The sequence below is a fragment of the Octopus bimaculoides genome, chromosome 26 (genome assembly GCF_046866305.1).
Source record: "Octopus bimaculoides isolate indiv1 chromosome 26, ASM4686630v1, whole genome shotgun sequence".
Classification (NCBI taxonomy): Eukaryota; Metazoa; Mollusca; class Cephalopoda; order Octopoda; family Octopodidae; genus Octopus; species Octopus bimaculoides.
In genome coordinates, this window is record NC_142953.1 from 3,674,447 (window position 1) to 3,687,154 (window position 12,708).

The 12,708-nt window shown below is 32.5% G+C and overlaps 1 protein-coding gene across 33 annotated transcripts in view; it reads right to left on the reverse strand.

The window, feature by feature from the left end:
• The window catches only part of LOC106879161 (basement membrane-specific heparan sulfate proteoglycan core protein), a 175,917-nt gene that overhangs the window by 86,666 nt on the left and 76,543 nt on the right, over positions 1-12,708 (reverse strand). For 19 of the 33 annotated variants that reach the window (XM_089343084.1, XM_089343097.1, XM_089343093.1 and 16 more), the window contains 5 exons: positions 10,412-10,525; positions 9,492-9,599; positions 7,917-8,024; positions 6,850-6,957; positions 3,898-4,017 (listed from right to left, as the gene is read on the reverse strand). In XM_089343084.1, coding sequence (XP_089199210.1) covers positions 3,898-4,017; positions 6,850-6,957; positions 7,917-8,024; positions 9,492-9,599; positions 10,412-10,525 — 558 coding nt within the window. The remainder of the gene's footprint in view (positions 1-3,897; positions 4,018-6,849; positions 6,958-7,916; positions 8,025-9,491; positions 9,600-10,411; positions 10,526-12,708) is intronic. The other 14 variants (XM_089343099.1, XM_089343102.1, XM_089343101.1 and 11 more) reach the window with 1 other exon arrangement.

Below are 12,708 nucleotides of genomic sequence, written 5' to 3' on the forward strand. Positions count from 1 at the left end.
AAACATTAAGAACCTTATCATACAAATCATATTTAAAATCCAAGTTTTATTATTTTTGTAACAATGGAACCAAATACATAAATATATCTTACACAAATATATACATATGTGTGTATACATACATACATGCATATATATATATATATATATATATATATATATATATATATAAAAGATAATAAGAGTGAAAAAACTACAGAAGGCTTGTGTTACATGGTTAAAGTATATATTTAAATTATGTCAGAAAAATGTTAGAAAAATGTTATAAAATCTTGTAACGTGTTCGTTCACGTTACAATGAAGTAGAGAAATTTGAAAAGACAACACGAAACCGGTTATTTCTCAAAATACAATGTTTATATACCAAAAAGATTTTATAACATTTTTATAACATTTTTCTGACATAATTTAAATATATACTTTAACCATGTAACACAAGCCTTCTGTAGTTTTTTCACTCTTATTATCTTTTATACATCCAACCACGTGCTTTCACATACCAACTTTCTCACACACACATATATATATATATATACAGGGGTTGGATAAAATAATGGAAACACCTAGCATCATAACATCATAATTTTGAAATATCTATAAAACTGTCAAAAGCTTGTTTATTTTTATGTTTTTGATTTATCGTTAGTGTTGCTTAATATGTTTTGCTAAAATTGCTGTTTCTTTTCAGATATCAGAAAAAGGTAATTAAAATGACAGATCTATCAAAGAGGTCAAATTGTTGGTGCTCGTATGGCAAGCACTAGCATAATGAAAACAGCCGAAATTTTATGGTACCTTGACTCACAAATGTTGTCTTGTTGTTCAGGAAATACTAGGGTTGACTTTTATACGGGGTCTATGGAAAATTCCCAATTTTTTGGCCAACAATATGTGGTCTATGGAAAATTCCAACACTATATATAATTTTGTACAAAATTAACTCATCAACTGTAAAGAGTATTGCATATTTATACTCACATTCTTTTCATGAAATCAATAAAAGTAGTTGATAAAAATATGATATTCATAGATTATATACAAATTGATCAAAGAGAACATGCGATGTTGTGTACAATAAAGCTGACAAGACTCGATTAGGTTCAAATCATGACATTTCACTTGTCAGGTTGATATATTTGCTTTAGTGGTTTTAACCTCACAATTATTTCACAGAACAAACTACAAGACCTTATACAGAATTACTAAGGACAAAGTCAACTAAGACAGCAACATAAAACCATGCATAATCTATTGCACGCATAAGGCCACTAACAGTTTCAAATATACATTTCAGAACAAATTTTCTTGGACTTAATATCTGAGATTAGTTATTGTTAACACAATTTTAATTTTGCTAATTAACCTTATCTTTGGAGTTGAAATATTTTTCAACCCTCCAGCATTCAGATTACTCTGACAAATATAATGCTTATCCAACCACATCATTTTGAATAAATCATCCATTATCTAGTGGTTTTGAGATTTCAATAATGTGGTTGTTCTTTTTTAAAATGATATTACCGAATAGGTGTGAAAGGCTGGATCTGGCCAGCTTAGTCATAAAACAAGTGAAATATTTCAGTTGGATGTGGACGATTTAAGTGCTAAAGGGTTAATATTTACATCTAAACAACATTTTGATCAGTTTTATTGTTTAGCTCTTTGATATATATATATACACATAAATATTAATATTTCTAAGTCTCTCTGAAGGAGAATTAGCTTACTACCAAAAATAGGAATGATCCCTCTGATGAACTTCCACAAAAATTCTGTTGACCAAATATCATTCACAAAACTTTGGTTAATATGTGAAGCTATGGCAGAAGACACTTGGCCATGGTGCCTTCACTGCACAACTGACTGCATTTATGCGTAGCCTGTGCAAAGTGCACTAACTATAAGGCTTTATTATTTTTAATTTGTTTATCATTATCATTATTATTATTATTATTAAGCAAAACTAGAAGTATTTTAAGCATAAAAATTTGCCATAAAAACCAAATATATTTTTACATACTGAACATACACACACACACACACACACACACACACACACACACAAATGCAGATGTATACTTATAAGTAAAAACTATCAAACATTAAAAAAAATACACACATATAACATTCTTTCTTTCTCTCTCACACACACATACACTCACTTGATAGTATCTTATCAGTTCAAGATTTTGCATTAAAAATTAGAAAAAGCAGAGTAAAAAAAAACAATGACACTTTTGATATATATCATAACTGGCATTGAAGTTGGTAATAGCAATCTAAGCAATCTAAATGCTTTCATCTTTTACAAACTACAACAGTAACAACTACTGTTGTTACTACTGCTACTACTACAACCACTGCTGGTGCTGCTACTGCAACTACTGCTACTACTAACTTTTTATAGTACATGCAATAATTGTCATTTGACTTCACCCATGACCACTCTATATAGGAGATGGAGTGCAGTTGATTGATTATTGCTAAAGACCATGATTAAATTTAAACTTGAAAACAAATCGAAACAGCAATATTCTATTAGACGTATTTGTCTGTTTTAGTCAATTTTCTATTCTCAGAATGACAACAAAAGATCTTGCATTCAAAACATGTTACAAAAACAAAAACCACAATACACGAGACAAACAGTTTAGAAAAATCCAAATTTGTAATCTGTTGTCTATGAGATATAAAGTAATAATTGGTTTAAATTTTAGCACCACTTCTACTACAGAATTACAATTTCTCTTTAGATAGGTGCAAATTTAATCTTGTGTTGGGCAACATATCATTGTCAGTTGTATCAACTCCAAGTGTGGATGCAGGTATGGTTTAGGGATTCAGGAGTTTTGCTTGCTAACATATGGTTCTGGGATCTGCTGCACAGTGTGACACCTTGGGCAAATGTCATCTACCATAGATTCAAGTTGGCTAATGCCTGTGAAAACTGGCGAAGAGAAATTGTACAGAAGCCCATCATATGTGTAATTGTGTCTGCTGGTGAAAGATATATACATCAGCAGGAAAAGTTTTGATAAACTGATGTTTCAACAAAAACACTTCAAGTATTTATTCCACCTGAATTGTACACACACACTCGCACTTCTTGCTACCCTCAGTATCAGAAATGCTGAGAACCAGTGATTGCCCTCTTAAACCTATAATACAACAATGCTATTCTTCACAAAATACAGTGTATTTATCAAAAAAAAAAAAAAAAAAAAAATTGATGAAACAAAATCAACTACTTAACATGTTTTATTGACTGACCTCCAAATAAAAGTGGAAAACTTAAACTGTCCTGTCAAGAATTGAACCTGAGATAACAAGGTATCAAATGACCTTTACTTTAATGCCAAATGCATACATCCTGAATGAATGGATAATTAGAAAACAGCTGAAACCAATTTAATATACACTTAACATTCCATATTATACAAGTGCCTAGTATCATATATTGAATGGTAATGAATTAACATTAAAAGTGTTTTAATTTATTGCCATTTCAGTTATGAATTTTATATCTTGTACATAGCTTTTTCACTTCTATCAACCAAATTTTAATCTATGAACCACAGTGCAGAAAATGACAATAACAGGAAAAATGAATTTTAGATTTCTATTATATATTATATAAAATGTCGAGTTCAGAGCACAACCATCTGCATCAACACACCACCTTCTTTTACTTCGATAAATTATTTATATTTCTGGAAGTCATTCTTGGAAAAGAAATTGTATACATATGTAAAGAAAAGCAAAGAAACATGCAGCAACACGATGCAAATGAAGGTGATGACAATAAAATTTGGATTGAAAAATAAACACATGATTTCAGGCAGGATATCACTAAACATTTTAGCGCAGAGTCTACAGATCTGTTCACGAATTACTTACGACAGTCAACTTCATCAGATCCATCAGGACAGTCTTTCCTGCGATCACAGTGCCTGTTTATCGGAAGACAGTGGCCAGTACCGCACAGAAAATCATCACCAGGACATTGGCGTGCTACAGCTGTAATCAAGAAATTATCAGGTTATCATGCATAATTGGGGTTGGGGCGTGGGACGTTGAAACAATCATTTTTAAAAAATTAGAGAAGAGTGCATCTGTGAATTAAGTGATGTTGGTTGCTGAAGAAGGATTATTTCAGAGATTGGTTGCAAGTGAGATGGGGAGAGGCTGAAACAGATGACAAGGGAGAAAGAGAGAAGGAGAAAAAAAATCTCCAATTTAAGATAGAAGAAAATAAATATCTTCATGTTAATGTCCAAAGTAACTGTGATGCAAATTTAGTAGATGCAAATTAAGAGATAGAAGATTAAGAAAAATAGAGGAAAATGTGAAAGGTTAGAGAAAATGAATGACAAGAAAAAATGGATAAAAAGATAAAAATGTGAAAGTTAAAAATTGCTCAAGATTCAATGATTAGAGATTCGATGATTTTTTTTTTTTTTTAATTGGGAAGTGGGTAGATATTTACAAACTCTCTCTCTATTTTTTAAACTCCAGCTATATCTTAGCCTTGAAACACTTTTAAAACTGTCAGCTGATGAACGAGTAATCTCCACCTGAATAGAACCTACTAATGTAGTGCAGGTTATAACCCCAAATAATCAGGTACACATTGCCAACAGCGGAGGCACAGTAGATGTTTTCAGTCTGAAACACCATGAAACACCTGCAGTGGGTTTGAACTGTCAACTTATCAGCAGATAATTCAATGCCAAATCCACTCAACTATGACATTTCAACAATACTCACTATGACTAATTGTATGCTGCCTTTAAACTGTTAGGCTTTATATTGTAGTATTGTTTAGTCTCAGATCATCCTTGGTTGAGTTGATCTATGATGAAAGACATTCCAGCCATAATCATCCGATCTTTTGTATTTCAGACTGAGTGTATATCCAGTGTGTTCTTCCTTTTTTTTTTCTTTTTTAAATGTTAAGGTATAATATAAAAGAGATTTGATTGTTATTTCGATCAGGTTAGGTGACTACTCATTCAGAAACTATTCTATGTGACACTGGTGATCAGTAACAGGTTAGATAAGCTGTAAACTTAGAAACTTGGCTTCAAACGTTTACTAATAATTTGTAAAATACTGAAGACAAATATATTCTAGAAAAATAGAGCTTATAGCATTGTTTTTCTTTTCTCTATGGCATTAGTGTGTGTGTGTGTGTGTGTTAGGAGGGCATTCCTAGCACACTGTGAGTGTATGCCCCAGTGAATATAACTAACAGCAAAGAGTGTTTGAAGTAACAGAAGGAGCGAGATGTGGTTATGAAACAGAAAATATCGAGAAGTGATTAAGTACAAGGACATTGTGATGAAACATTAATTAGTAACAGAAACATTGTGAGATGTAATTAAGTAACAGAAACATTGTGAGGTGTAATTAAGTAACAGAAACATTGTGAGATGTAATTAAGTAATGGAAACATTGTGAGATGTAATTAAGTAATGAAACATTGTGAGATGTAATTAAGTAATGAAACATTGTGAGGTGTAATTAAGTAACAGAAACATTGTGAGATGTAATTAAGTAATGGAATATTGTGAGGTGTAAATACATAACAGAACATTGTGAAATGTGATTAAAAACAGAACAATGTGAGATGTAATTAAGTAATGAAACATTGTGAGGTGTAATTAAGTAACAGAACATTGAGAAGTGTAACTAAATAACAAAACATTGTGAATTGAAATTATGTAACAAAACAGTGAAATATAATTAAATAATGAGCCTCGTGAAATGTGATCAAGAAAGATAAAAAAAATGTGCGCAAACATAATCATGACAAGCAGTGTAAGGTTTCTGGTGTAATTGTTTCAGCCTTAAACATTCTTTCTTTCTAATTTTGGTGCAAAGCCATCAATTTTGAAGGGAGGGGGGGATCAGTTGATTACATCAACATTACATTGACCCCAGCACTCAACAGGTACTTTATTTTGCAGACCCCAAAAAAGGATGAAAGGCAAAACTGACCTTGGTGACATTTGAACTCAGAACATAAAGAACTGCAAGAAATGCCACCAAGCATTTTGTTTGGCACAGTAATGATTCTGTAAGCTTGCCACCTTATATAAGCCTTAATGATATATTGTCTTATATCTACTCATTTAGTGACTCTGTTTTATCACTAATTTGGCAAGTATGAAGAAAGCTGAGCAGGTCTAACAATATTGAAATCTATCCAGAGTTGTTGGCCATAGTAGTCAAAATCAAATCAAATTAATATTACTCATACAACTTCATATATCTAAGGATACCATGCTCTCCAGCCACAAGAAAGACAGGATATCACAGTTAGAAACACTAAATTAAATGCTGAAGTTTATCAGTTATGTCTGTTCTAGCATTGGTCAAATGCAAACAGAGCTGGCTGGGGCAGGAGCTACTAAGCAACAACAACAGTAATTTTAAACCATTTTTACATATCATTGTTGCTTATTCAGCATGTCCTTTTTGAAGCCAATAGGGTGTAATTTGAATGAGATCTGACTGCTATTTTTAGCATGAGAGGTGACCTTGTAAAAACAGCTACATAAAAACAACTAAGTAGAGGTTCCCTCATGGGCGGCATGGGAGTCCCATGAATGGGGAAGAAATGCCAAATGTCACCAAAAATGATATAAGAGCAATAATATCCAATCAAGAGAGAGAAAGAAGAAAATGTATTCATATATCAGTGATCAATTTTCATGTTAGGGTGGAAAGAAATAAAACAAACAGAGTGTTTCAGAATAAAAAGTGGAGCAGAATCATTCAAGAAACTAAATGATTTGCTCATAGTGCCAAGAGGAAATAAAACCATAATATATAGAGATAACTTACTGCAGTTGTATTCATCAGATCCATCAGAACAGTCACGTCTTCCATTGCAAGCATAAGATTCTGCAATGCACTGTCCATTTCTGCATGTAAACTCTCCCTCATTACACCCTGGAAGAATAAAGATTTATAGAAATAATAGTGATGCGGGGAATAGTTTAAAAAGAACAAATCATTTTATTATTGTATATTTAAAAATTCTATTTATGTGTTTCAATTAATTTTGAAAATAAAAGTTTCAAGGGATTTAGTAAAATAATTTTTCCATTAAAGCTAATGTTTGGAGCAGAACTAAATTTTTTTTTCTTAGAACTGTGATGGAAGGTTTCAATCTAAATATGAACACTTGAAAACAGGTTTTGTATCATAGAAATAAGGGCAGTCTCAAGTAGGCTAACATGAAAAGGGTAAAAAAAAAAAAATACAATGCTAGTAAATTTAATACTCTATTGGCACTGTTTAATTAAAAAACACAGTGTTTGACTCTCTTTTAGGCACTTATTGAAAGAAAGACAAGTCCACTAGAAGATAGGATGCCAATCCCCTACTAGACAGAATGCAGGTGTGATTTTCAAATAGTACCTATTCCTAACAGCTATTGAACTGAGACATAATATTAAATGTAATGTTCAAATATACTTCAGAATACCAGTAGTAGATTTTGTCAGGTATTCTTGTACCACATCCAATTTGCAATTTTACGTCTACTACACCTTATTTACAATATATATAAAAGTTTGTTTTTAATCACTCCTGCTTTATGGAGTGTGCAATACTGAATAACTTCTATCCATTCAAAACACTTTCTCTATAACATAAATTTGTTATATTCAAAGGACTATTTCTGCATCATAAATTTATTATTCATGAGATTATCTGTAACATAAATCTGTGTTATTCAAAAGCCTGTCACTCTAACATAAATCAATGTCATTCAAAGGACTATCTCTCTATCATAAACATAACAGACCTAATCTCTGTATCATCAGATACCTAATCTCTGGGTAAGAAGGAATTCCAATGTGGATGTTCAAGAAGAAATAAAACCATAATATATAGAGATAACTTACTGCAGTTGTATTCATCAGATCCATCAGAACAGTCACGTCTTCCATTGCAAACTAAAGATTCTACAATGCACTGTCCATTTCTGCATGAAAACTGTCCCTCACCACATCCTGGAAGAATAAAGATTTATAGAAATAATAGTGATGCGGGGAATAGTTTAAAAAGAACGAATCATTTTATTATCGTATATTTAAAAATTCTACTTATGTGTTTCAATTAATTTTGAAAATAAAAGTTTCAAGGGATTTAGTAAAATAACTTTTCCATTAAAGCTAATGTTTGGAGCAGAACTAAATTTTTTTTTCTTAGAACTGTGATGGGAGGTTTCAATTTAAATATGAACACTTGAAAACAGGTTTTGTATCATAGAAATAAGGGCAGTCTCAAGTAGGCTAGCATGAAAAGGGTAAAAAAAAAAATACAATGCTAGTAAAATTAATTAAGTTTTAATAGGATAGGGTAGAGGGAGATTGTGTTAATCTATCTTTGACTATGTTTCTATTGAAATTTAAAATGTGTTTTAATCAGCTTGTTAAAATAATTGAGAATTTGAAGGGATAAAGTAAAACTATTAACTTTTATTGTTAAACTATTTGGAACATAACTTTACAGAAGGTTCCTGAAGCCTGTGTGGTTAAAGGGTGCAGGCTTGGCTGTGTAATAAACTAGTGCAATTTTCAACCACAGAGTTCCATGTTCAAGGCTACCACACAGCAACTTAGTTATCTTCTACCATAGACTCAAGCTGATGAATATCTTGAGAATGGGTAAACAGAAACTATGTAGATACCCATCACATTTTTGTATCTCCTGCCAATATATATATATTGGTCAGTAAAAAAAAGAAATTTATAAACTGGGTCTTTTAAACAAAAATTCTTTATGGTATTTGTTCAGCCAGAGTTAGACAAACATGAGTATGCTTGTCTTTCTTTGCATTACAAATGCAATGAGTCAATGGGGTCACACTGAAAACCATCCTGTGCCAATAAGGCTATTCTTCACAAAATCCATAATGTAAAATAAAAGTAATTAAATTAAAAAAAAAAATAACTCTATGATTTGGGGTAAATTAATTACAATATGAACATTTCTAAATGAGATAGTCTGTATTATAGAACCAAATGCAATCTTAAGTAGATTGGTATCAAACTGAGTTAAGAAAACAACACACAATTAAAAAAATATACATATGGTTCCGGGTTCAGTCCCACTGCGTGGCACCTTGGGCAAGTGTCTTCTACTATAGCCTCGGGCCGACCAAAGCCTTGTGAGTGGATTTGGTAGATGGAAACTGAAAGAAGCCCGTCGTATATATGTATATATATATATGTATGTGTGTGTGTGTTTGTGTATCTGTGTTTGTCCCCCCAACATCGCTTGACAACCGATGCTGGTGTGTTTATGTCCACGTAACTTAGCGGTTCGGCAAAAGGAGGCTGATAGAATAAGTACTAGGCTTCCAAAGAATAAGTCCTGGGGTAGATTTTCTCGACTAAAGGCGGTGCTCCAGCATGGCCGCAGTCAAATGACTGAAACAAGTAAAAGAGTAAAAGAGTAAAAGAATGTATACTTACCGCAGTCCTGTTCATCAGAACCATCACGGCAGTCTTGTCTTCCATTGCAAACTGCTGATTTTTGAATGCAGTCACCATTTCTGCATGTAAACTGTTGTTCATTACATTCTGGAAAAATAGGAATTTGACAAATGCAAAAATAAGTTTTCTAATTCCACAGTAAATGGAATGGAATGGAAAATTCTGTTAGGGTAGTCTTTAATTATAATTCCATTCACATTTAAGGTGCATTATTGGAAAATTCAATAGATCCTAGTTCTATATTTCTGACAGTGGCTCAAAGCTACAAATTTTAGGAGAAGGTGTAGTTGATTAAATCTTCTCCAGTATTTTACCTACTACATTTCTCTACCAAACTCAGAAAAATGATAGTGAGATTTAAACTCAGAATGTAAAGAGTGGTAACTAAATAATTTTTTCCAGCACTCTATCACTTTTGCCAATCTAAAGTATATTTAAAACAGAAGTTCCAACAAAGTTGAATCTATAAATGGAGTACAATAAATCGTGTAAAGTTGCTTGTAGTCAGTGGCAGACTGACCAGGTTTCCAGCTTGCCTGATGGCAAATGGAACCCTGCACCATCAGAATCCATATATGGCAGCCCATGTTAGTATCTAAGGGGCCTATCTCCTAAGGTTCATGACTGAAGGGGGTCTTTACCCTTTACTCTGAGTGTGTATATACATACACACACACACACACACACACACACACACACACACACACACACACACACACACACACACATATATATGTAGTGGTGCGTGTGGTAGGATATAATAAGAAGGAGATATGGCTGCTTTTTCTAGCAGGTCAAGTAAACATGCAGAAGTATTTTTCTTGGGCTTATACAGATGGATATATTGATAGTTTGTGATGGAGTTTGAGATATAATAAGGGTTTTCTTGAAATAATTACCTGAACATTCTGACTCATCAAACCCATTTCTACAATCAATTTGACCATTACATATCAAAGACAAGTCTAAGCAGCGGCCATCACACTGGAACTGGTTAGCAGTACAAACTGTGGCTAAAGAACAAGAAAAATGAAAACGAGATAAGTATTTGAAATAACAATCACATTGAATTTATTGATTCTTGAAAAGAAGAAAATATAATTATTTTGATGGGAATTGCAATCTGTGCTTAGAAGAGAGAAATTTCATGATAAATATCATTTACAAAAAAGAGAAATGTAAAGAAATTATTAATAACAGCATTTTGTATAAATCATTGTCAAATTAAGGCATATGTGAATGTGCATATGTGTGTGTGCATGTGTGTACATCAGTGTTAGGGAGATACAATGGAAATGGTAGCAAATTGGGTTAAGTGGATAAACATTAGTCAACTAATAAAGGTGAAATGACACTCAACACATGGAGATACATCTGCTCTCACCATGCCATGTGTGACTGTGTAACAGGGAACACTCTTTGGGATGTTTTCCAATGCAAAAATTCATGTACTTCTGCTGACCATGTTATGTACAAAGAAGACACAGAGAAATGTGTACAACATTGGCTCAAAAAAATTCAACTGAATGCCAAGTGGATTTAATAAGAGAATATGAAGTTTTAATCATGAAATTTTAGTCTGTTGAAGATCCCTCTGCACCTATATGCACTCAATGTTGGACTAAGTAAATCCATTTTTGTAGCTTGCCTGTTGCAGATGAGCCATTAGCCATTCTGCATTCAGATTACTCTGTCAAATGTAATGTTTATTTATTCACATTGTTTTGTACCACAGTCCACTGACTGAGACCTAAAAGAAAAGAATGTACACACACACACACACACACACACACACACACACACACACACTTATGTACATACATAATAATGTAGAAGATATAGAATGTTATTAACTAATCTACAAACAGCATTTTAGTAGACGACAAGAAATACAAGTTAAACCAATGAATCAGTTCTACAGTCAAGGTAAAGAAGTTCTTCCATATAATGGCCATGCAGATTTTTGAGGGATTCAGCGAGGGATGGGGTAGGTGGTAAGAATGACAATGCTATTACAAAACCAAGGGAGAAATACTAGTTTCAAAACTGTAGCAGAAATTAGATATGTTTACTTATATGGTTCACTTAAAGAGAATAAGTAACAAGTCAAAGGAGTACATTCAAATGCTTTAGACTCTCTTTGATAAAGCATACAACATTTTCTTATTTACTTTTGAGGGGTTGGTTTACATCCGTTTATTTTTTTCTATTTTTCATGCAAACAGGACAAGGGATGGCTTTACAAGGTGAAGTTATGCCATTTCTTATACCCTTTCAGCCACTAATTAAGTCAGGCAAATAACTGAAGCAAGCAGAGTTATGTACCTTGTCCAGGAATGCAACTCAAATAACTAAGTTATTTATTTAAATTATTGAAATTGATAACTATGTATATTATGAAAAATAAACTTTAAAATATTAAACATACTTAGACACAAGCAATTGGAACATTTCTTCCAATGTATAAGGCTAAAAACATTTTCAAAATATATAATAATATATGAATCAATGCAACCCAAAAGACATGAAAATAAATGAACTCCCCATTTTCATTCCATCTCTTTTTAACTACATAAACCAAATATTCATCATGTAGCAGTTTTAATCAATCTCACTCGCTATATATACATAAATACATCCATATATATATATTATCGAATCATGCAAAGAATGGTCAATAAAATGAGCCAGTAATGTATGGTTCTGTCAGGCAGTCAGCAAGAAATGAGAAAGAAGTCATGAATGAAGGGTTGAGTATGATGCAGACTAAAACTGAATGTACATCTCTCAGACAGACATTGTGGCAAACAAAGCTGACTGGTTGACCATGAGATAGACAGACAAATGCATAGATAGATTGACAGATGGTTGGCTGGTTGAGTGTCATGCTGGGTATCATGTAATGGTACAGGATGAAAAAGAAATATGAACAGTGGAAAAAAACTAGATTTTATAATGGCTGAGACAAATTGGATTTGAAACCTCTAAAGTGTAGAGAAAATCTGAAAATGGGGAAATTGTGATCAGTTCACCTTTCTGCAAGATGTAATTACATTCAGTGATGCCCTTCAAACTGGGGGTAAAATATAGATTGTCAATTAAACTAAAAGAATGGTGTGTGCATGTGTGTGTCTGTGTGTATACATATATACACAAGCATACGTCTGCACACATATATAAATTATTGGTATTTAAT